At 45.3% G+C, this 20,066-nt stretch overlaps 2 protein-coding genes across 4 annotated transcripts; both read left to right on the top strand.

The window, feature by feature from the left end:
- Nucleotides 1-820: 820 nt before the first annotated feature.
- ZBTB8A (zinc finger and BTB domain containing 8A) lies at nucleotides 821-9,076 on the top strand. 2 transcript variants are annotated; one of them, XM_059488761.1, is made up of 4 exons: nucleotides 821-965; nucleotides 1,997-2,976; nucleotides 3,555-3,724; nucleotides 5,680-9,076. In XM_059488761.1, exons 2-4 carry the CDS (start codon nucleotides 2,025-2,027, stop codon nucleotides 6,010-6,012), a joined length of 1,455 nt encoding a protein of 484 aa, XP_059344744.1. In that variant the 5' UTR covers nucleotides 821-965; nucleotides 1,997-2,024; the 3' UTR covers nucleotides 6,013-9,076. The 2 variants fall into 2 exon arrangements, with proteins under 2 accessions (XP_059344744.1, XP_059344745.1); XM_059488762.1 differs by having other exon boundaries at nucleotides 878-989.
- A 1,971-nt stretch (nucleotides 9,077-11,047) lies between these two features.
- On the top strand, nucleotides 11,048-18,911 carry LOC132083832 (zinc finger and BTB domain-containing protein 8A-like). 2 transcript variants are annotated; one of them, XM_059488745.1, is made up of 4 exons: nucleotides 11,048-11,242; nucleotides 12,270-13,240; nucleotides 16,269-16,438; nucleotides 17,919-18,911. In XM_059488745.1, exons 2-4 carry the CDS (start codon nucleotides 12,298-12,300, stop codon nucleotides 18,249-18,251), a joined length of 1,446 nt encoding a protein of 481 aa, XP_059344728.1. In that variant the 5' UTR covers nucleotides 11,048-11,242; nucleotides 12,270-12,297; the 3' UTR covers nucleotides 18,252-18,911. The 2 variants fall into 2 exon arrangements, with proteins under 2 accessions (XP_059344728.1, XP_059344729.1); XM_059488746.1 differs by lacking the exon at nucleotides 11,048-11,242 and adding an exon at nucleotides 11,981-12,109.
- Nucleotides 18,912-20,066: the final 1,155 nt, after the last annotated feature.

The raw sequence follows: 20,066 nt of genomic DNA, 5'->3' as shown, positions 1-20,066 counted from the left end.
TTCAAGAATGTTTAATTTAGAATCTCATAGAAGCAGAATGAAGATTTTAGGCCTGGGTTTGAAAGAAGAATCTACAAAACTAAGAAAATTTATGAAAAATGGGGAAATAAGCTGGAAAATTAATATTATTACATATACATTCATACATACATACACATATATATACTATATATATATGCAAAATATGAATGGATATAAATTGAAGATGAATAAATGTATATGAATTAGTGGGAGAGCGGTTCTAATGATTAAAGGAAAGAGCCTTTGGATTGTTATCTTTAGATAAAGTCTTTAGTCAATTTTGCTACACTTGCAAAGAAAGATAAATTGTTTCAAGGTGGAATGTCTGAAGTTAGAGAAGGGAAGGCCAAAAATGCCACAAAGGCCTGGGTTAAGGAAGAACGGTTTCCATGGGAAAATAAATATTTATGAAAAATAACTAGGGCGTCAAAATCACAGAAAAAACCCTGGTGGTAAGAAGAGGAAGGAGAAAGACACTAAACTTCGAGGGAGAGAAGGTGAGAGGTTCAGGTTTCGCTTTCAGCCATGCTTTCTTCAGAAGATAACAGATCCCAACAGAGAAAAGAAGATGTCACATCTCCTTTGGAGGATGCTGCAAGAGAAAGGAGAAGGATTTGGGTCATCGAGGCCCCTGCTATAGATAAAGGTGTGAAAAGGAGGCATCCAGGGCATCCCATCCCCGCTGCTGGGGCCGGGGCAGGCGCGGGGCTGCGGCTGCGATCGCTGCGTTGCCCCTTTAATTGTGTCCCCAGCCCTCGGGCGTCTCTGTCCAACGCCCACGTCAGCAAATACCTTTTGTTTCTGTGCCGCTCGGGCTCGCAGGGCTGCGGGAGCGGCGGCGCGGCGCCTGCAGGCACGGCGAGCCCCGAGGCGGGGCCGGGGATCCCGCAGCCACCGCCCGCCCGTTCCCCCGGCTCGGCGGCAGCGCCCGCAGCTCCCCGCCGGTGAGTGGCGGCTCCCGCACGCCGGTAGGCCGGGCAGGGCGCTGGGAGTGGGGCGGAACGGGCCGCCCGGAGCCAGCCGGGCTGTGAGGGGCGGTGAGGAGGGCGCGGGGCTCCGCAGCGGCCACGGGCGCTTTGGTGCCGCTCGGTGCCGCCCGGAGCCGCCCGGAGCCGCCCGGAGCCGCTCGGTGCCGGCGCTGCCGCGTCCCCGGCGGGCGCCATTTGCAGCCCCGGGCGCGGACACAAAGGGGCTGCGCGGGGCGGGCGGCGGCAGCGGGGGCGCTGCAGGCGGAGGGGGCTGCGGGCGGCGGGCCGGGAGCGGCACCGGGCGCTGGGCACCGGGCACCGGGCGGGGGGGACACACACGGGGGGCTCCGGCGGAGCCGCGGCTCCGTTCCCGCGGGCGGCGCGCCCGGCTCGGGGCGGTCCGTGAGGGCGGAAGGCAGCGCAGCCCGGCCGGGGCTGGCGGGCGCTGCGGTCCCCGAGGTGGGAGCGGGACCGGGCGGCTCCGGCAGCGTCGGGCGTCCCGGGGACCGGGTGGGTGAGTGACGGCGGCCGCGGCCAATGCCGGGGGGGCCGGGCGCTGCCCCCGGAGCTGTCGGCAGCGGGGCCCGGGCGGAGCGGGGCGAGGCGGAAGCGCCGGTTCGAGGCTCGGCCGCGGTCGCAGCCGCAGCTGCTCTTGGCTCCTGGTTCTCCCGGAGCTGCCGGAAGGCTGCGCAGCCCCAGCGGGCGGCACGGCTCCAGCCCCGCATCCAGCCCCGCAGCCTGGGCACGGGGATGCTCCCGGCTGGAGCTCACCCGTCTGTGCCAAACAACGCGGGCTTGGCTTTGTCATCCCTCTTGTCCTGTTGGAAAATGAATCCGTGGTTGAGCATATCGTAGTTTACAAATATATTTGTAGATTTAAAGGAATGCTATTATTTGGAATAAATAAAGAAATGGTATTATTATAGCTTTTAAATTGGGTCTGACATTTTTGGCTGAGTTACACGGCATTGAAGTCAAGAATGTAATAATTTTCTTCATTTTTTCAGAGCAACGTTTCATTTCACCTTTTCTGGGATGGAGATTTCTTCTCATCAGTTTCACCTCTTGCAGCAACTAAATGAGCAGCGCAGGCAGGACTTGTTCTGTGACTGCAACATCCTGGTGGAGGGCAAGGTCTTCAAAGCCCATCGCAATGTGCTGTTTGCCAGCAGTGGCTACTTCAAAATGCTCCTTTCGCAGAGCTCGAAGGAGACCAGTCAGTCCACCACAGCCACTTTCCAGGCCTTTTCTCCTGACACCTTCACAGTTATCCTGGATTTTGTGTATTCAGGCAAACTGTCCCTCACTGGTCAGAATGTGATCGAGGTCATGTCAGCCGCCAGCTATCTGCAGATGACCGATGTGATCAGCGTGTGTAAAACCTTCATCAAGTCCTCGCTGGACATCAGCGAGAAGGAGAAGGATCGCTACTTCAGCCTGTCAGACAAAGATGTGAGCTCCAACGGCGTGGAGAGATCCTGTGTGTACAGCGGAGGGTGGAGGGCAGAGAGCAGCCCCCCACATCCCCACTCCAGCCCAGACCCTGGGACTTGCATGATGGGCGGCAACGCTTGGAGCAATTTCAACTATTACCCCAGCTCTCAGAGAAATGCCCAGCAGCAGCAGCAGCAGCAGCTGTCCAAACACGAGCAGCGGCAGGATTCCATCAAGAAATCCCGGCACCTGGGGCTGCAGCAGCCTGCAGACATCCCCCACTATAAATCAAGCAAGCTGGAGGACAGGGCTGCCGAGCCCGCCGGCCACGCCGCGCCGCCCGAGGAGCAGGTTCACATTGACACCGAGGTGGAAGCTCCTCACGTGGGTTACCAGTTCAGCCAGGGGGCTGAGGTGATGCCCAGGGGCTTGGCTGTGTCCCAGCAGGAGCACGAATCACCTCGCTCCTCCAGTAAATCCAAGTCCTCCAAAGCTGAGGAGCAGTACGGGAGCATGCCCTCCATCCTGGGAGTCATGGGCAACTGGGCTGAAGGTGAGTGGGGTTGAGACACCTGAGAATCCTCTCTTCTGGCTCTGAGAAAATAGGTCTTGCTCAATAGGAAAGCACAGCTGCCAAAAAACCAGATGTATTGTCCAGAAATGTGTGTATGGAAAGTTGAACTCATGATCTTGAAATAATTTTGAGTTCTTGGAGTAGCTGGGGTATTAAATTTAAAAATAAATGTAAGTTGGGATATTCTTAAGCTCATTTTCATGAAATCACAGAGTGGTTTTGGTTGGAAAGGATCTTAAAGCTCATTTTGCTCCACTCCTTGCCATGGGCAGGGACACCTCCCACTGTCCCAGGTTGCTCCAAGCCCTGTCCATGCTGGCTTTACCAGGTCTGTGTTAATACAGCCAATGGTCCTCTCCTCCTCTGTTGCACTCCTGTGTGTTCTACAGGCACACACAAAACCTTTGTGCCCCAAACAACCCATGAATATTATTTTAATAAAAGCGATGTGCTGTTCTTCTCATAACACACTTTGTCCTACGGCATTACGTGACGTGATTTTGATAAAAACGATTTGATGATTTTTTTTTATTTTTAATCCCATTATTTTCTGACAGATGACCTGGCCAGGATGAGGTTCAAGTGTCCATTCTGCAGCCACGTGGTGAAGAGAAAAGCTGACCTGAAGCGTCACCTCCGCTGCCACACGGGAGAGCGGCCGTACCCCTGCGAGGCCTGTGGCAAGAGATTCAGCAGGCTGGATCACCTCAGCAGCCATTTCCGAACTGTGAGTATTTTTAGCAGCTGCATGATTTATTTAACGTGTAAATCTAGCTAATTAAACACAGTGTGAGTGTATCTGGTTGATCTAATGACTCCCGTAAAGAAGAGGGGAATAGAAAATTCATTTGGTTTGGTTGCAGTGGAATTGAAGGATAATTTGCAGGAAAGGGGAGGAATTTGTTGGCTAATTGATGGCTTGCAGAGGTTCTGCTCTCTGCAGCCTGTGAGAGCTCCAGTGGGCAATTACTGTGCCTGGGCTGGTGCAGTTCAGTGTTTGATGTCTTTCAAATTGAGGCAATGCTGTGTGTGGTATTTTCTCAGTCCCCCCTAGTAGGGAGGAAATGGTGAATCTGACTCCATGTTCTTAGAAGGCTAATTTATTATTTTATGTTACTATATTATATTAAAGAATACTATACTAAAGAATAGAGAGAGGATACAGACAGAAGGCATAACAAGATAATAATGAAAAACTCATTACTCTCTCCTCAGAGTTTGACACAACTGGACAGTGATTGGTCATTAAGGCAAAACAATTCACATTAAACCAATCAAACCATGTCCAAACCACATTCCAAAGCAGCAAAACACAGGAGAAGCTGATCAGATAATTATTGTTTTCATTTTTCTCTGAGGCTTCTCAGCTTCCCAGGAGAAGAAATCCTGGTGAAGGGATTTTTCAGGAAATGTGACAGTGACAGTCTGTCCCTATAGAGTGCAACACAGTGTAAAGCACCAAAACTCCATCAGAAGGGCGCATAATAGAGATTTATTATAGCAACATGTTGGCTTTATAGTTTTTCAAGATATTTACATTTATTTAGCAGACACATTCACTGCCCATTGGTCATAAGAAAGAAATGAAGTTCTCAATAGGTGAACAAGGAGCCACGTCATATCTTTTAACTTTCTCTCTTCCATCACCTTGTCATGGGGATAGCTTTGGTGTCTTCCTTGAGAGAGATATGGGGCTTTCCTTATCTTCAGGAAGCCTTTGCTGGCTCACAAAAACAGCACAAAATGCCTTTCCTACAGCAGTCATCTCCCAAAAACCCCATATGTGGATGCTTAACAACTCCATCCTGCGAGATGGAGCTTCCCCCACAACAAGGGCTGCTCCTCAGGTTTCCCTCTGTGGAGAAGCTTTAAGGTGATGGTGAAGGAAAGGAGTCAGTTCTGATGGAGTTTTGATCCAGAGCTTTATTCTGGCCCACAAAACAAAGCAACAGCTCCAACAGAACTTCCCAAACCCTGTGGTTGCTTGGTTGCTGTTCCTTTGAACCCCAGTGTGACCGTGTTCACAGGGGTCTGAGGATGTGGGAAGAGATGAGGATCTGACTCCGTGTTTCAGAAGGCTTGATTTATTGTTTTATGATATATATTATATTAAAACTATACTAAAAGAATAGAAGAAAGGATTTTATCAGAAGGCTAGTTAAGAATAGAAAAAGAAGGAATGATAACAGAGGCTTGTGGCTCGGACAGAGAGTCTGAGCCAGCTGACTGTGATTGGCCATTAATTAGAAACAACTCTGAGATCAATCCCAGATTTACCTGTTGCATTCCACAGCAGCAGATAACCATTGTTTACATTTTGTTCCTGAGGCCTCTCAGCTTCTCAGAAGAAAAAATCCTAAGGAAAGGCTTTTTCCATAAAAGATGTGTGCGACACCCCGGGAGAGGTGGGGAGGGACGGGGTAGGAAGCCACCAACCAGGTACATGAGAGGAGGTCTCAAGGGACAAAGAACACCTGCATGGCAGGTGTTTCTTCTTCCAGGGGTAGAGGGCATCCTTTGAATCTGCCAATCACTCGAGCACCTTTTGGAATGCCAGGATTGACAGACAGTGCTCAGCAAGGGGCAAGGGAGGGGAAAGGAGAGGTGATTTATGGGAGGAAGCAGGTTTCTGAGGTAAATCTTGACCTCACAGCCCAACTCCATCCCTTGTGCCTTCCCCAGATCCACCAGGCGTGCAAGCCCATCTGCAGGAAGTGCAAGCGGCACGTGACGGAGCTGACGGGCCAGGTGGTGCAGGAGGGCACGCGGCGCTACAGACTGTGCAACGAGTGCCTGGCAGAGGCTGGCATCGACAGCATCCGCATTGACTTGGAGGCTGAGGCGCCCCTGGAGTTCCCCCAGGACGGGGACAAGGATTCCAGGTGGCACTACGGAGAGGACAACAGGTCTGACGTGGAAATCGTCGAGGACGGCTCCAACGACTTGGTCATCCAGCAGGTGGATGACAGCGAGGATGAAGCGGAGGAGAAGGAAGTGAAACCAAACATTAGGTAGTTGGAAGACAAGGATTGGGAATTTTGTGGAAGAGGGAGGATGTACTGTGAGCAAATGCCCTCTGCCAGCTGATCCTACAGAGACACGTGGTTGAACAGGTCCAGACTTGCATGTATTTATGGACACGTCATTGAGGCCATGCTGGTTTGTTAGCAGAACCCCCATGTGTTGTTTGGTTAGAAAATCCATCCTGAAATTATGGCTAAACAAGGAAACTGCAGAATTACATGGATAATTTTTATAGCAGAACCCCCATGTGTTGTTTGGTCAAAAAGATCCATCCTGAAATTATGGATAAACAAGGAAACTGCAGAATTACATGGATAATTTTTATAGCAGAACCCCATGTGTTGTTTGGTTAAAAAGATCCATCCTGAAATTATGGATAAATAAGGAAACTGCATTATTATCTGGATAACTTTTATAGCAAAATCCCCATGTGTTGTTTGGTCAAAAAGATCCATCCTGAAATTATGGCTAAACAAGGAAACTGTAGTATTACATGGATAATTTTTATAGCAGAACCCCATGTGTTGTTTGGTTAAAAAGATCCATCCTGAAATTATGGATAAATAAGGAAACTGCATTATTATCTGGATAACTTTTATAGCAAAATCCCCATGTGTTGTTTGGTTAAAAAGATCCATCCTGAAATTATGGATAAACAAGGAAACTGTAGTATTACATGGATAATTTTTATAGCAGAACCCCATGTGTTGTTTGGTTAAAAAGATCCATCCTGAAATTATGGAGAAATAAGGAAACTGCATTATTATCTGGGTAATTTTTATAGCAGGCAATGGGGCACATCTCAAAGCCTCTTGCAAGGAGGTTTAAATACTTTTTAAAAAGTCACAGATTATTGTAAATTGCCCGTTTTTTACACTTGTAGAGAGGTGGGGTTTATATAAACAAAGTATAAAACCCCCCAGACCAGACAACCTCTCTTGAGTGTTCAGAAGTGAATTATCCATCAAATTTCATTAAATCTTCATGTTATAATAAGGAAAACAGCAGCTAATTAAGACAGAGCATTTAAATGTTTTGGCACTTTTGTCTGGAAAAGGATTTCTGTAAAATTTATTAGTATGAGATGAATCTTTAGTAGATCATATGTTCAAGATTTATTTCTCTCAAAGAAAATAAGCACATAAATGCTTAACATATCAAACTGATTTAAATTTGGATCATTAATTGATGGCAGTAGAAGTCTTTGTCTCAAAATTAGGATCTCAGACTGGGTTGGTTTAATAAGGACTATTAAAATACTCTTTTTTTATATTTTGAAACCTCTCAAAAGTGCCCAGACATGGTGGGATTGTTGGGGTGCAGGGCCAGGAGCTGGATTTGGGTGATCCTTGTGGGTCCCCTCCAGCTCAGGACATTGAATTCTGTGCACCTTTTCCAATTTGTACCAGTAAAACCAAGATGTACTGGAAGTTCTAGACACCATATTTGTGTCATTTCACCCACAGTTAGGCTACAGAGATGGGTAATGATGAAGAAATTTTATTTCTCTAACAAAATAAGCTTGGTTTTGCTGCTTGGGGGGTTTTTCTTACCCAGCACTGTCAGAGGAGAGGAGCAGGAGATGCTCCTGGGGTCCCTTGCTCTGCATTCCTTGGACACACCTGAGTGTTATTGCAGCTCTTGGGATCATGGAACTCAATGGCTGTAGATTTAGAAAATTCTATTTTTTTTTTCTTTTTTACAGCTTTGTAAGCATGTTTGGCTGAACCCTGGGCTTTCTTACACAACAATCCCACATACATATATAAAAATATAAATATATATGTATATGTACTATATAACCCTTCCCAGGGTCAGCTAAAAAGTCACTATTTTATTTTTAGTTGTGTAAAAACTGTATAACTTTTCTTGTATCATCATGACCAGAGAGTGCAGAATTTTCATTCCAGGCTGCAGGTGACCAACAAATGACAACTTGAGAACTTCATGTTAAATTCAGTGTAAGGATTATGCACCCTCCTCTTCATGGGAAGCATCCCAAGGACACAAGAAATGGTGTTTTGCTGTTCCTACAAAAATTATAATTTATTGGCTTAGGTTTGGGGAGGGAGTAACTTAAAAATCTTTGTGATTACTCAGATGAAAAGATCTTAAACAAGACTTACACTTGATTTTATGGGACACTTGGCTAGCAGCCCAAAAATGGACTTGATGTGAAAACAGACATTTAATTTCTTGGAGCTTTTCAACTCCTAAAATGCCTGTTATTAAATGGCTTAGAAATATTCCTGAGCAACCTGGACTAAATCAAATACACAGAACAAGAAAGATTTCAAAGGATATGGAGTAACTTTGCTCAAATTTCATAGATGTTTCCCTTTGCCTTTCCATTAAACAGTTTGACAACAAATCCCAGGTATCAGTACCTGCTGTCCCAGGGGAAAAACGTGGCTGGAATTGGGCTGGCTTTGTTTGGGGATGGATAAAGGGGAGGGGAAAATGAAAATAAAGTGTTCTCTCCAGACCTGACATCTTAACTGCCAACTGCAAAGGTCAGGCTATTAAGTGTTTCTTAATAGTGGGGGTGTTTTTAGAAGCAAAGGGATTTTTGGATCAATACTCAATTTAATTAGAGATCATAAATCTAACAATACTGAGGAGCAGATGCTTCAGAACAAGATCTGAAGTGGCTCTAAACGGGCAAATGGAGCAATCTATCCACAGGAAGACTTTTACTTTTTAAACACAGATTAATTGTTGATTTGCTGGGCAAATAAGGGCTTTTTTCTGGATTTATATGTTGTTATTCTCATTAGTAGAACTAGGTATCTGTAGTAATTTTTAAAGTATCATATTAAGCTTGGAGGTTTAGCTCAAGGCTGATTCCCACAGTCAATGATGTTTTTCTGGTTTTTAAAAGTTACCATTTTTACATTTGTTGTCTTAATTTTGGTCATTGTTTCCTTCCTTTTGTATTGCAATTCAAGATAAATGTTAAGTGCCTTCTGTTTTCCACGTCCTTCATTTTACACTCATGTATTTTCCGTGTTGTTTTTTTTCTCTAAATGAAAGTATTTTTCTTTTTGTCTCCTTCCATTGCCTCTGATTGTCTTCTTCATATTTCTGTGAGCATCACTTGCCCCTCATCAGCTCAAGGAACATTTCAAGGAGGAAAGTAAAGACCACACAGGGATGTTCCCATTTCATTTATTTATTTCCTTGTGTTTCTTTCATCTTTATGTCTCTTAGGGACAGGGTTTAGTGCTGGATTTGATCTTAGGGGTTCTTTTCCAAGAATTCTGTGATTATTTTTGCTTGGTTTGTGTTTATTTTGTAATCACAAAACCACAGTCAAGAGTGAAGACCAAGTTCATCATCCTCTGATCAATGTCTCTTAATTCTCCTTATTTTCTGACAATATCTTCCCATCCTTTCAAAGGCTGAAATGCTGAATTAAAAAAATCCCTCTCTTCCTTTTCAGGTGTTTCTTACAGAATTATTTCAGCCCCAAAAAATCTATGACTTGTGTGATGCTTGATTAGTTCTTCCACATAATTTCCCATCTTTTTTTTTTTTTTGATTGCCATTAAATTACTTAAAGATCTGTATGTGCTATCCAAAAAATGTCATTTGTCCTTCTCTTAAACAGTTGGGTAGCCTCACTTTACAAAAAAAAAATTCCAAAGACTGAGTTAAGAATTAATCTCCCTTTCCAACTTTTTGTAATTTGGATTCTATTCCAGTTCTAAAGAACTGACATAAGGAAAAAAACCCAAAAAATATCGATTTAGGGCCCTTTTGAAAGCCCACAGATCTCACAGAGGGCTGACTCTGACTGCTGCAGGTATCCTTGCCTCACTCCTGGCTCTGCAGAATGTTTCATCCTCCAGGATTTTGGGATCCATCTCAAGTTTTCAGTGATAACTTCAGAAAAAACCCCCACAAAATTCTGTTGAATATAAAATAATGCAATATACATTTCTTCCCTGAAGCATCTGGTCACTGTCAGAGTCATGCCATGCCAATGTCTGCCTTTCTTCTATTTTAGTTACTTTTGGTCGGAGGCAACAAGTACAAAAATTAAATAGAAGAAAAAAAATCTCCAATTCTGCCCAAAAGATTGAGTTTTGAAGAAAAGGATGTTCTAATCCTCCAGCCCTTGCCTTGCAGAATTTTTCCATTAGGTGCAAATCGTGCCAACACTGTTGAGTGATGGGTTTAAGTTGATAAGCCACTAAGAAAAGCTTATAATATCATTTAGTTAAATATTTTCTATACTGTTTAACTTAAAACCTTTCTACTTTGGAGGCGTAACCCTTCATCCTATTTAACTCATGAAATGCAAAGAGGAGGCTTATTTGGTGCATCAAGAAATTTAAACAGAGCAAGAGCACAGAACAAGAGATTTTGTAAGGAAAATTGGGAGGAGTGGCTGGAAAGAGCCTTCCCTATCTTGGCTTAGCTGCTGGAATAAATTAAACACTATTGAAGATCTCACCCGACGCTCGCTGTGGGAATGGGAACTGTTCTTTGCCAGGTTCTTGCAGCCTGCTCTGAGGAGGGGACTGGACCGATGACTGCAGAGCTTCCTGCTCAAAATTATTCCATGATCTCCAGGAATAAGACTGAAAAGACTGAAAGAGTGAAAGAATCTCATCTAACAGGCACGAATTTGGAAGTGTCTTGTCTTCTAACAAGCATCCTGATTCCATTTTCCACCTAGAAGGGAAAACAGGACAATCTGTGCATTACACTCCTACAGTGCAGCGCTTTGCTTTGGGATTATCCTCATTGTTTGACTACAAAAATCCCGTTATAAAAATGCTGCGATATCGAGTTACTATCATTAATCCTACACCGCGGAGCTCCGGATTTCTGCCGTTTACCATTCAGGTGGCGCCTTCCCTTTGCGAACACACAAAGGTGGCAACAACAAAGCCCGGTGTGAGCGGGGCAGCGGCTCGGAGCAGCATGTGGGTGTGGGGAACGGGGAACGGGGCGCTGGGGCCGGGGCAGGCGCGGGGCTGCGGCTGCGATCGCTGCGTTGCCCCTTTAATTGTGTCCCCAGCCCTCGGGCGTCTCTGTCCAACGCCCACGTCAGCAAATACCTTTTGTTTCTGTGCCGCTCGGGCTCGCAGGGCTGCGGGAGCGGCGGCGCGGCGCCTGCAGGCACGGCGAGCCCCGAGGCGGGGCCGGGGATCCCGCAGCCACCGCCCGCCCGTTCCCCCGGCTCGGCGGCAGCGCCCGCAGCTCCCCGCCGGTGAGTGGCCGTTGTGCTTCGCGCTCATGGGAAGGACCGGGCGGGCGGCGGGGCGGACGGGTGGCGGCGAGGAGGGCGCGGGGCTCCGCGGTGTCCGGGGGTGCCCGGAGCCGCTCGGTGCCGCCCGGAGCCGCTCGGTGCCGGCGCTGCCGCGTCCCCGGCGGGCGCCATTTGCAGCCCCGGGCGCGGACACAAAGGGGCTGCGCGGGGCGGGCGGCGGCGAGAGGGGGCGGCGGAGCGGGAGCGCTGCCGGCGGAGGCGAGAGGGAGCGGCGGGAGGGAAGGGGACCGGCACCGGCCGGGGTAACCACGGGCGCCCGGCAGCGGGCGGGACACGGCGGGCTCTGGCGGAGCGGGACCGGGCGGCTCCGTTCCCGCGGGCGGCTGCGGGAGGCACACCCGGCCCGGGGCGGTCCGTGCGGGCGGAGGGCAGCGCGCAGCCGGCCGGGGCTGGCGGGCGCTGCGATCCCCGAGGCGGGAGCGGGACTGGGACTGGGACTGAGACCGGGAGGCGCCTCCGCGCTGGCGGAGCGGCTCCGGCGCCGTCGGGCGCCCCGGGCTGCCCGGGAGCGAGCGGCCAATTCGGCCGGGCGGGCGGGTGAGTGACGGCGGCCGCGGCCAATGCCGGGGGCTCGGGACGGGAGGGCGGCGACCCCCGGGCGCTGCCGCCGCATTCGAGCGGTCCCGGTGCGCCGGGGCGGAGGCTGCGCCCGCCGTGCGCCCGCCCGCCTCAGCCGCGGCTCTGCCCGGGGCGGGGGGGCCAAGTTCTCTTGCGGAGTCTGAGAACCATCATGGCTTGGTCGATATCATTTTCCTTCTTTTGGGATACGGAGTAATCCCGCTGGGACATCTTTTCACCTCTTTTGGAGTTAAGTTTCTTCTCTCTTGTTATGCAGAGTAGCGGCCGCAGGGAGATTGGAGATACTTTAGGAATGTGATAGCGCTTTTTAAAAGAGAGCTCATCTCTTTGAATTAGGATTCAGCATCATTGATTTAGATGATCACGATGATGTTTTTTTCCTTTACAGCAAACCTTCCCGTTACTCCCCGCCTGGAATGGAGATTTCTTCCCACCAGTCTCACCTCCTGGAGCAGCTGAACGAGCAGCGGAAGCAGGACTTGTTCTGTGACTGCAACATCCTGGTGGAGGGCAAGGTCTTCAAAGCCCATCGCAATGTGCTGTTTGCCAGCAGCGGCTACTTCAAAATGCTCCTTTCGCAGAGCTCGAAGGAGACGAGTCAGCCAACAATAGCCACGTTTGAGGTCTTCTCTCCAGAGACGTTCATGGTCATCCTGGACTTTGTGTATTCAGGGATATTGTCTTTAACGGGTCAGAATGTGATCGAAGTCATGTCAGCCGCCAGCTATCTGCAGATGACGGATATCCTCAATGTCTGCAAGACCTTCATTAAGTCCTCATTGGATATTAATGAAAAGGAAAAGGATCATTACCTCAGCCTCTCGGCCAAAAGTGCGAGCACTGAGCCCACCCCTGCCCGCCCGGCTCTTTACCGCTCCAGAAGGAAAGCAAAGAGCAACCCCCGGCGCTCCTACTCCATCCCGGATGAAAAACCCAACGGGAACGAGAACTCCTGGAGCAGCTACAGCAGCTACCTGTCCTCGCAGGTGATCCTGCAGCGGGCAGAGACGCAGCTGTCCAAAAGAGGCAGGAAACAGAGCTCCACGAGGAAGCGCCGCAAGCACCGGGAGCTGGCAGGGGGCAAAGCGGACGGAGCCGAGCGAGCCGGAGCCTCGGATCCCGCCCACAGCTCCCGGGGCAGCGGGGAGGAGGAGGAGGAGGCCGAGTTTGATGCCGAGAACGAGGTGGATCAGGATGAGTTTGGATATCACCCCGCAGCAGAGGCCGCAGCCAAGAGGTGGTCGGTGGCTCAGCTAGAGCAAGAACTTTCCAGAACTCCTGAGTTCATGGAGTTAAAGGCAGAAGAACTGTACACCTCAATGCCCACGATTTTAGGGGTAATGAGTAGCTGGAATGAAGGTAAACAATAGAAACAGCTTGGAAAAGTTTGGGTTTGTTTAGGAGAATTCAGGTGGTGATTTGGTGTGGCTGCATGGAAACCAAAACCTGCCTGGAATTATAGGTGAAGGTAAACAATAGAAACTGCTTGGAAAAGTTTGGGTTTGTTTAGGAGAATTCAGGTGGTGATTTGGTGTGGCTGCATGGAAACCAAAAACCTGCCTGGAATTATAGGTGAAGGTAAACAATAGGAACAGCTTGGAAAAGTTTGGGTTTATTTAGGAGAATTCAGGTGGTTATTTGGAAGGAATTGGTGTGGCTGCATGGAAACCAGAAACCTGCCTGGAATTATAGGGGATTTTATCTGATCCATTTTAGTGCTAACACTGAGATTTTGAAGCCAGAACAGGGCATGGGAGTTGGAATGGGACTGACCCAGGTATTCTGTACATTTCAACCCAAACATGCCTGATTCTTTGGGCCCAAGTGGAGTTTAATGAAGCCTTGAGGGCTGTAATTGGCTTGGGGACCCGAAGGACTGAGTCTCTCCAATATCTGGCAATCACAGAGAAGTTTAACCTCAGCCCAATCCAAGTCCTTCACGTGAGAGGCACTGGCATTGCTGGGATGTTGCATTTTGGGGTCCAACCAGCCCAAACTTCTGCCAACACCTGCATGAGAGGGTGGAACCCAGCTCACAGGTTTATTCCCATGTGCATTCCTTTGGAAATGAACACATCTGTAGATCATAACTGCATATTCTAAAGACATCTTTATATATCACCCAGAGATTATAAATGTCAAAGCTATGAACCATTAGCTGGTGGAAGGGTCAGATATGATGGCTATGTATAAACAGCTGCATATTTATGATAACCTTATATCTAAAAAATGTTGTCAGGAGGAAAACACTATCAAGTGGTCAATTAACATGTTAAATAAGAATAAAAATGCAAGTTGGGGGATATACAAGAGACATATTTAACAAATCTATATACCCCTTATTTATAAAACAATTTTCTAAAACTTAGTTTAGTTCAATTTCTCTCTCAACAATATCTTACTCCATAACATTTCTAAATCAACATTTCTTATCTCGAAGTTTACATTAAATACATACTATGTAAACCTTCTGTCAAACTTTGAAAATTTTCTATAAATCCATTTCCCACATCTTCCAAAGCCTGGATTTTATGTATCATTGTATACTATATATCATACATACTTATTTATAAGCATCCAAATATCCCAAATATTGGAGATTTTTCCTATTCAAAGAAAATTTGAGCTCTCGTGTATTTTAAAGTGAGAACTGATGGAAGTACAGGATTAAGCTGTGCTGTGTGCCCTGTCCCTGGTAGGTGACCTGCCCTGGATGCATTTCAAGTGCCCATTCTGCACCCACATAATATAATTATAATATATTAGCATCTAAATATTGGGGATTTTTCCTATTTAAAGAAAATTTGAGCTGTGATGATTTTTATGCTGAAAACTGATGAAAGTTCAGGACTAAAGCTGTGCTGTGTGCCCCGTCCCTGCCAAGTGACTTGCCCTGGATGTGCTTCAAGTGCCCGTTCTGCACCCATATAATATAATTATAATATATAAGCATCCAACTATCCCAAATATTGGGGATTTTTCCTATTTAAAGAAAGGACTGAAGCTGTGCTGTGTGCCCTGTCCCTGCAGGTGACCTGCCCTGCATGCGGTTCAAGTGCCCGTTCTGCACTCACATGATATGATTATAATATAATATAATATAATATAATATAATATCATATCATATCATATAATATCATATAATATCATATAATATCATATAATATCATATAATATCATATAATATCATATAATATAATATAATATATTGAGGATTTTTCCTATTTAAAGAAAGGACTGAAGCTGTGCTGTGTGCCCTGTCCCTGCAGGTGACCTGCCCTGCATGCGGTTCAAGTGCCCGTTCTGCACTCACATGATATGATTATAATATAATATAATATAATATAATATAATATCATATAATATCATATAATATCATATAATATCATATAATATCATATAATATCATATAATATCATATAATATCATATAATATATTGAGGATTTTTCCTATTTAAAGAAAGGACTAAAGCTGTGCCGTGTGCCTTGTCCCTGCAGGTGACCTGCCCCGCATGCGGTTCAAGTGCCCGTTCTGCACGCACGTGATATGATTATAATATAATATAATATAATATAATATAATATAATATAATATAATATAATATAATATAATATAATATAATATAATATAATATAATATAATATAATATAATATATATATTGGGGATTTTTCCTATTTAAAGAAAGCACTGAAGCTGTGCCATGTGCCCTGTCCCTGCAGGTGACCTGCCCCACATGCGGTTCAAGTGCCCGTTCTGCACGCACATGATATGATATGATATGATATGATATGATATGATATGATTATATTATATTATATTATATTATAATATATTATATTATATTATATTATATTATATTATATTATATTATATTATATTATATTATATTATATTATATTATATTATATTATATTATATTATATATATTGAGGATTTTTCCTATTTAAAGAAAGCACTGAAGCTGTGCTGTGTGTCCTCTCCCTGCAGGTGACCTGCCCCGCATGCGGTTCAAGTGCCCGTTCTGCACTCACATGATATGATTATAATATAATATAATATAATATAATATAATATAATATAATATAATATAATATAATATAATATAATATAATATATTGAGGATTTTTCCTATTTAAAGAAAGCACTGAAGCTGTGCCGTGTGCCCTGTCCCTGCAGGTGACCTGCCCCGCATGCGGTTCAAGTGCCCGTTCTGCATGCACATAATATGATTATAATATAATATAATATAATATAATATAATATAATATAATATAATATAATATAATATAATATAATATAATATAATATAATATAATATAATATATTGAGGATTTTTCCTATTTAAAGAAAGCACTGAAGCTGTGCCGTGTGCCCTGTCCCTGCAGGTGACCTGCCCCGCATGCGGTTCAAGTGCCCGTTCTGCACGCACACGGTGAAGCGGCGGGCGGACCTGAAGCGCCACCTGCGGTGTCACACCGGGGAGCGGCCGTACCCCTGCGAGGCGTGCGGGAAGCGCTTCACCCGCCTGGAGCACCTCCGCAACCACTTCCAGACGGTAGGAAACCCCCCCAAAACCTTTTTTACAGCACAATTTCCCTCCGAGGTTAAGCGTTTAGGAGGATTGGTTTGTAGGTGTTCAGCAAAGACTCGGCTCGTTGTGAAAGTGTGAATTAATTCACTGGTAGGCATCTCAAACTCAACACCAGCAAAGCAGCACATCAGCTTGAATTATTCATTATTACTATTTAATTATTTCATTATTCATGATTTTATGTGGCAATTTGTATTTAAAATTTAATTTTTCAGCACATTTTCTGTCAGCCCAACAAGCCACGACCATAATTGACATAGACTCCATGCATTTACAGAAGGCTCATAATAATCTTTATTATAAACCTATGGTTTTATACCCGAGTTTGCTGCAGGTGGACCTAATTGGTTCTCTAATTAAAACATCATCACTGTTGGCTAATCAAGAAATCACCCTTTGGTAAACAAATCTCCATAACACATTCCACAGGTGCAGCAAGTTAAGAATTGTTTCTCATTCTTTTCTCTGAGCTTCTCACAGCCTTGCCCAGAATGACACCTGGGAAAGTTGTGTTGCTCTCTGTGACAATTTTATGGTCTAAAATAAAAGGATGAAGGCTGAATGTGTCAGAACCAGGACATCCCTCTGGCTGTACTGAACAGCCAAGACCCCTGCCAGGGTCTCAGAGCCCAAAATGCCCCTGTGGGTTTGATTATGACCCATGGAGCAAATTACCAACCTTAGATGAAGATCAGCAAGCCACAACAGTTCAAGTAGAGTAATAGTGAAGTAATCACAGGGTGGAAAAGTAGATTTTGGGGTTTTGGTATGGGGGTTCAGGAGGGATGGAGGGAACTGGCAGTGTCCAGCCTTTCTCCTTCTTGGCCTCCATCTTCTGTTGTGATGGTGGTACTTACAGATTGGTTTAGAACAGAAGCTCACTGTCTAACACAGGTGATAGGTGCATTGCTCTGTAAATCGTCCTTTCTTAGCAGAGTTTGGTTGGGTATTATAAAAGTGTTTATATCTCAGCTTCAAAGTCAGCCCTTGCTGATGCAACTAACTAATCTACAGCTCTCAAAGCTGAAGCTAGCTGTTCATTTTTAGGCAGAGCTACTTTTCATCTAAAAGTGATAGACTTATCAAAATTGGAGTGCTTTGTGGGAAGATGTTTGAGCAAAAATTGAATGAGGAGGTATGAGGAGAATCTGCCAGCTTGATGGAGCAAGGGGCAATGGCAAGTTGAGAACTCGTATTGGGAAGTAATTGTAAATATTGTAGATGTAGTTTTTAGTATGAAAAGGGGGCAGGCAGAGTGCTTAGAACTGTCTTGGTGAGCAAATCTTGGCAAGGCAGGAGAACGAATTTTATAGATAAGATAAAATAAACAACCTTGAGAGCGAGAAATGAAGAGTTGGCTCATTCTTCAAGCACTGGGCCGGGAAAAGAGACTTTTAACTTTTCTCTGACACTCTGACAAGCTAAAGAATGTGAAATCTTTCAGATCCACCAGGCTGGCAAGCTGATCTGCAGGAAGTGCAAGCGGCAGGTGACGGAGCTGACGGGCTGCGTGGTGCAGCAGGGCACGCGGCGCTACAGGCTGTGCCACAAGTGCCTGGCACAGGCCAATTTCGACAGCATCCCCGAGGATTTCAGTCCTGCTGGACACTCTCCTGCCTCCTCCACGGGAAATAAACGGCCCAAATGGGATTTGGAGGAGGAGCAGAAGTCAGGGGAAGAGACAGGGGAGGAGGAGCCCTATAATTTGGTTGTCCGGCACAATAGCGATGAAATTCCAGAGGAGGTGAAGGAAAAGGTGAAGCCAAACCTGAGGTAGAGCTTTGTGGATTTGTTCTTGTTGTTTTCAAGATGAAATGACAATGCTGGTATTTTACTTTTAATAAAATGAAGTGTTGTTAAAATTCTGTCCTGAGAAGCAGCATTTGGACTGAAAGAAGTTGTTTTGCAGATGTGGAAGAGTGTAATTGCTTCTAAATGTCATCCAGAAATGAGGATCACTAAATAACCTGAGTTGAAAGGAACATTGAAGTCCAGCTGCTCACTTATTATCTGGAAATTATTTAGAAGAATTGTTTTATATTTCATCAAAGACTTGCCCAGAGCTCTTGCTGTGAACCAATTTACAGTTCTACAAAGGTTCTCTATGATACAGATTTTTAAAAACCAAATATTGCTAATTTGCTTTGGAAAAACTCTTGATGAGGTGAGCAGCTGAGAAATATTAAACCACTTTTATTTGCTGTAATTAATTTGTACATAACACATCAGAAAGCTCCTAAGAAAGGAGTGAAGGAAACAAGGGGAGTTCTTCCTGTTGAAGAACCTTTTTATTTTTGTTTTCTCAGTGAACTTTACAGCTTCTTCTAGTTGAGAAAAGCATGATTTAGGAACTCCCACAGCAGAGTAGAGTAGGTGACCAGAGCAGCTGTAGTGCACTTGCATAGTATGAATTTGCCTTTTTTTTTGTACTGTGAATTTTATAGAAAGATACACCAACGTGGTTCCAAGGAAATAAAAGTGCAATCACTGCAAGTGCAGTTGTCAGGTTTTTTCCATTTTTTTCACTGATGCAAGATTTGCTTAAACCCATCTCTCTTACTCTAGGAATAAAAAGGCCAAGTCCCTTGAATTTCAGTGGGACATTTGTGACTTAAGATCATGGAGCTACTTTGGAAAGGTTCTCCTGCTTGTGTAATTTTAGGGTGCTTGACAGCATAAAAACATTTTTACAGCACAATTTCCCTCAGAGGTTAAGCAACTCTTGTAATTCTGGACTATCTTAAACTTTTGTAGTCATATTTATTTCCCCAGCCACTTGGATCAGAGAACCTGCATTTGGTAGAGAAACTAAAAATGCTCACTATTAAATTATTTAAAAAGAAAAGCTCAAGGAGTGCACAGAGGAAACCTTCTGCCTGAGAGCAGAGAATGGCATTCCCAGTGGGTACTCCTGCTAAAGAGCCACTGTTTGGTCTCATGTCTCATTTGATGCTGGGTTTCCTTTCCTGTTAGCAGCATCTGTAGCCTGAGGTTCCTGCCAAGAAAGCAGAAATTCCCCACAGAGAATTTGAGAGCAGCCACATTGATGCACATGCAGGTTCTGCCTCCAGCAGCTGCCATTAACCTTGGCAAAAGTGAGAATGGGGCAAGCTTCTGTAATAATTCCCTAAAGCTCTCCCAATCTGCAGCCTTTTTCAGTTCTCCTTGAGATTTGTAAATTTAGTAACCACCAATGCAGGTCTTTTCCAAGCAGTTCACCACTCTTATTCGTGAATTTCCTATATCTGCAGGATCCTCTGGCACCCCCAGAAGGGTTTGCAGTCTAAGGGTGTTTTTTAATGACCCACTTTCAGTAGAGCAGCACTGTGAGCTGAAACTTGCCCCTGCCACAGCTGTGCAAATGGAACAAGGTGAATTTAAGGCCTGTTTTATAGTAAGTACTTAATAAATATTGAAAAAAAAATAGATGAATAACACTTACTTAGTTAATTCCAAATGTTTTCCTAGCAAGCTCCTGTCAGCATTTCAGTGAGTACTTCAGTGTGTTATTATAGCCTGAGACTGATCTTGGGCACCTCAGCGTTTGCTGCAAAGTTAAAATTTAACCACATAAATTTCTCATGTTTTAGAG

Source organism: Ammospiza nelsoni, chromosome 25, assembly GCF_027579445.1.
Source record: "Ammospiza nelsoni isolate bAmmNel1 chromosome 25, bAmmNel1.pri, whole genome shotgun sequence".
Lineage (NCBI taxonomy): Eukaryota > Metazoa > Chordata > Aves > Passeriformes > Passerellidae > Ammospiza > Ammospiza nelsoni.
The sequence above is the reverse complement of the archived record's forward strand: the minus strand, read 5'-3'. Positions and strand labels throughout refer to the sequence as shown.

Coding starts and splice junctions, on each gene's coding strand:
- ZBTB8A (XM_059488761.1), top strand. CDS start 2,025: ATGGAGATTTCTTCTCATCAGTTTCACCTCTTGCAGCAACTAAATGAG. Junction 2,977..3,554: donor CATGGGCAACTGGGCTGAAG/GTGAGTGGGGTT, acceptor ATTTTCTGACAG/ATGACCTGGCCAGGATGAGG. Junction 3,725..5,679: donor TCAGCAGCCATTTCCGAACT/GTGAGTATTTTT, acceptor TGCCTTCCCCAG/ATCCACCAGGCGTGCAAGCC.
- LOC132083832 (XM_059488745.1), top strand. CDS start 12,298: ATGGAGATTTCTTCCCACCAGTCTCACCTCCTGGAGCAGCTGAACGAG. Junction 13,241..16,268: donor AATGAGTAGCTGGAATGAAG/GTAAACAATAGA, acceptor CTGTCCCTGCAG/GTGACCTGCCCCGCATGCGG. Junction 16,439..17,918: donor TCCGCAACCACTTCCAGACG/GTAGGAAACCCC, acceptor GAAATCTTTCAG/ATCCACCAGGCTGGCAAGCT.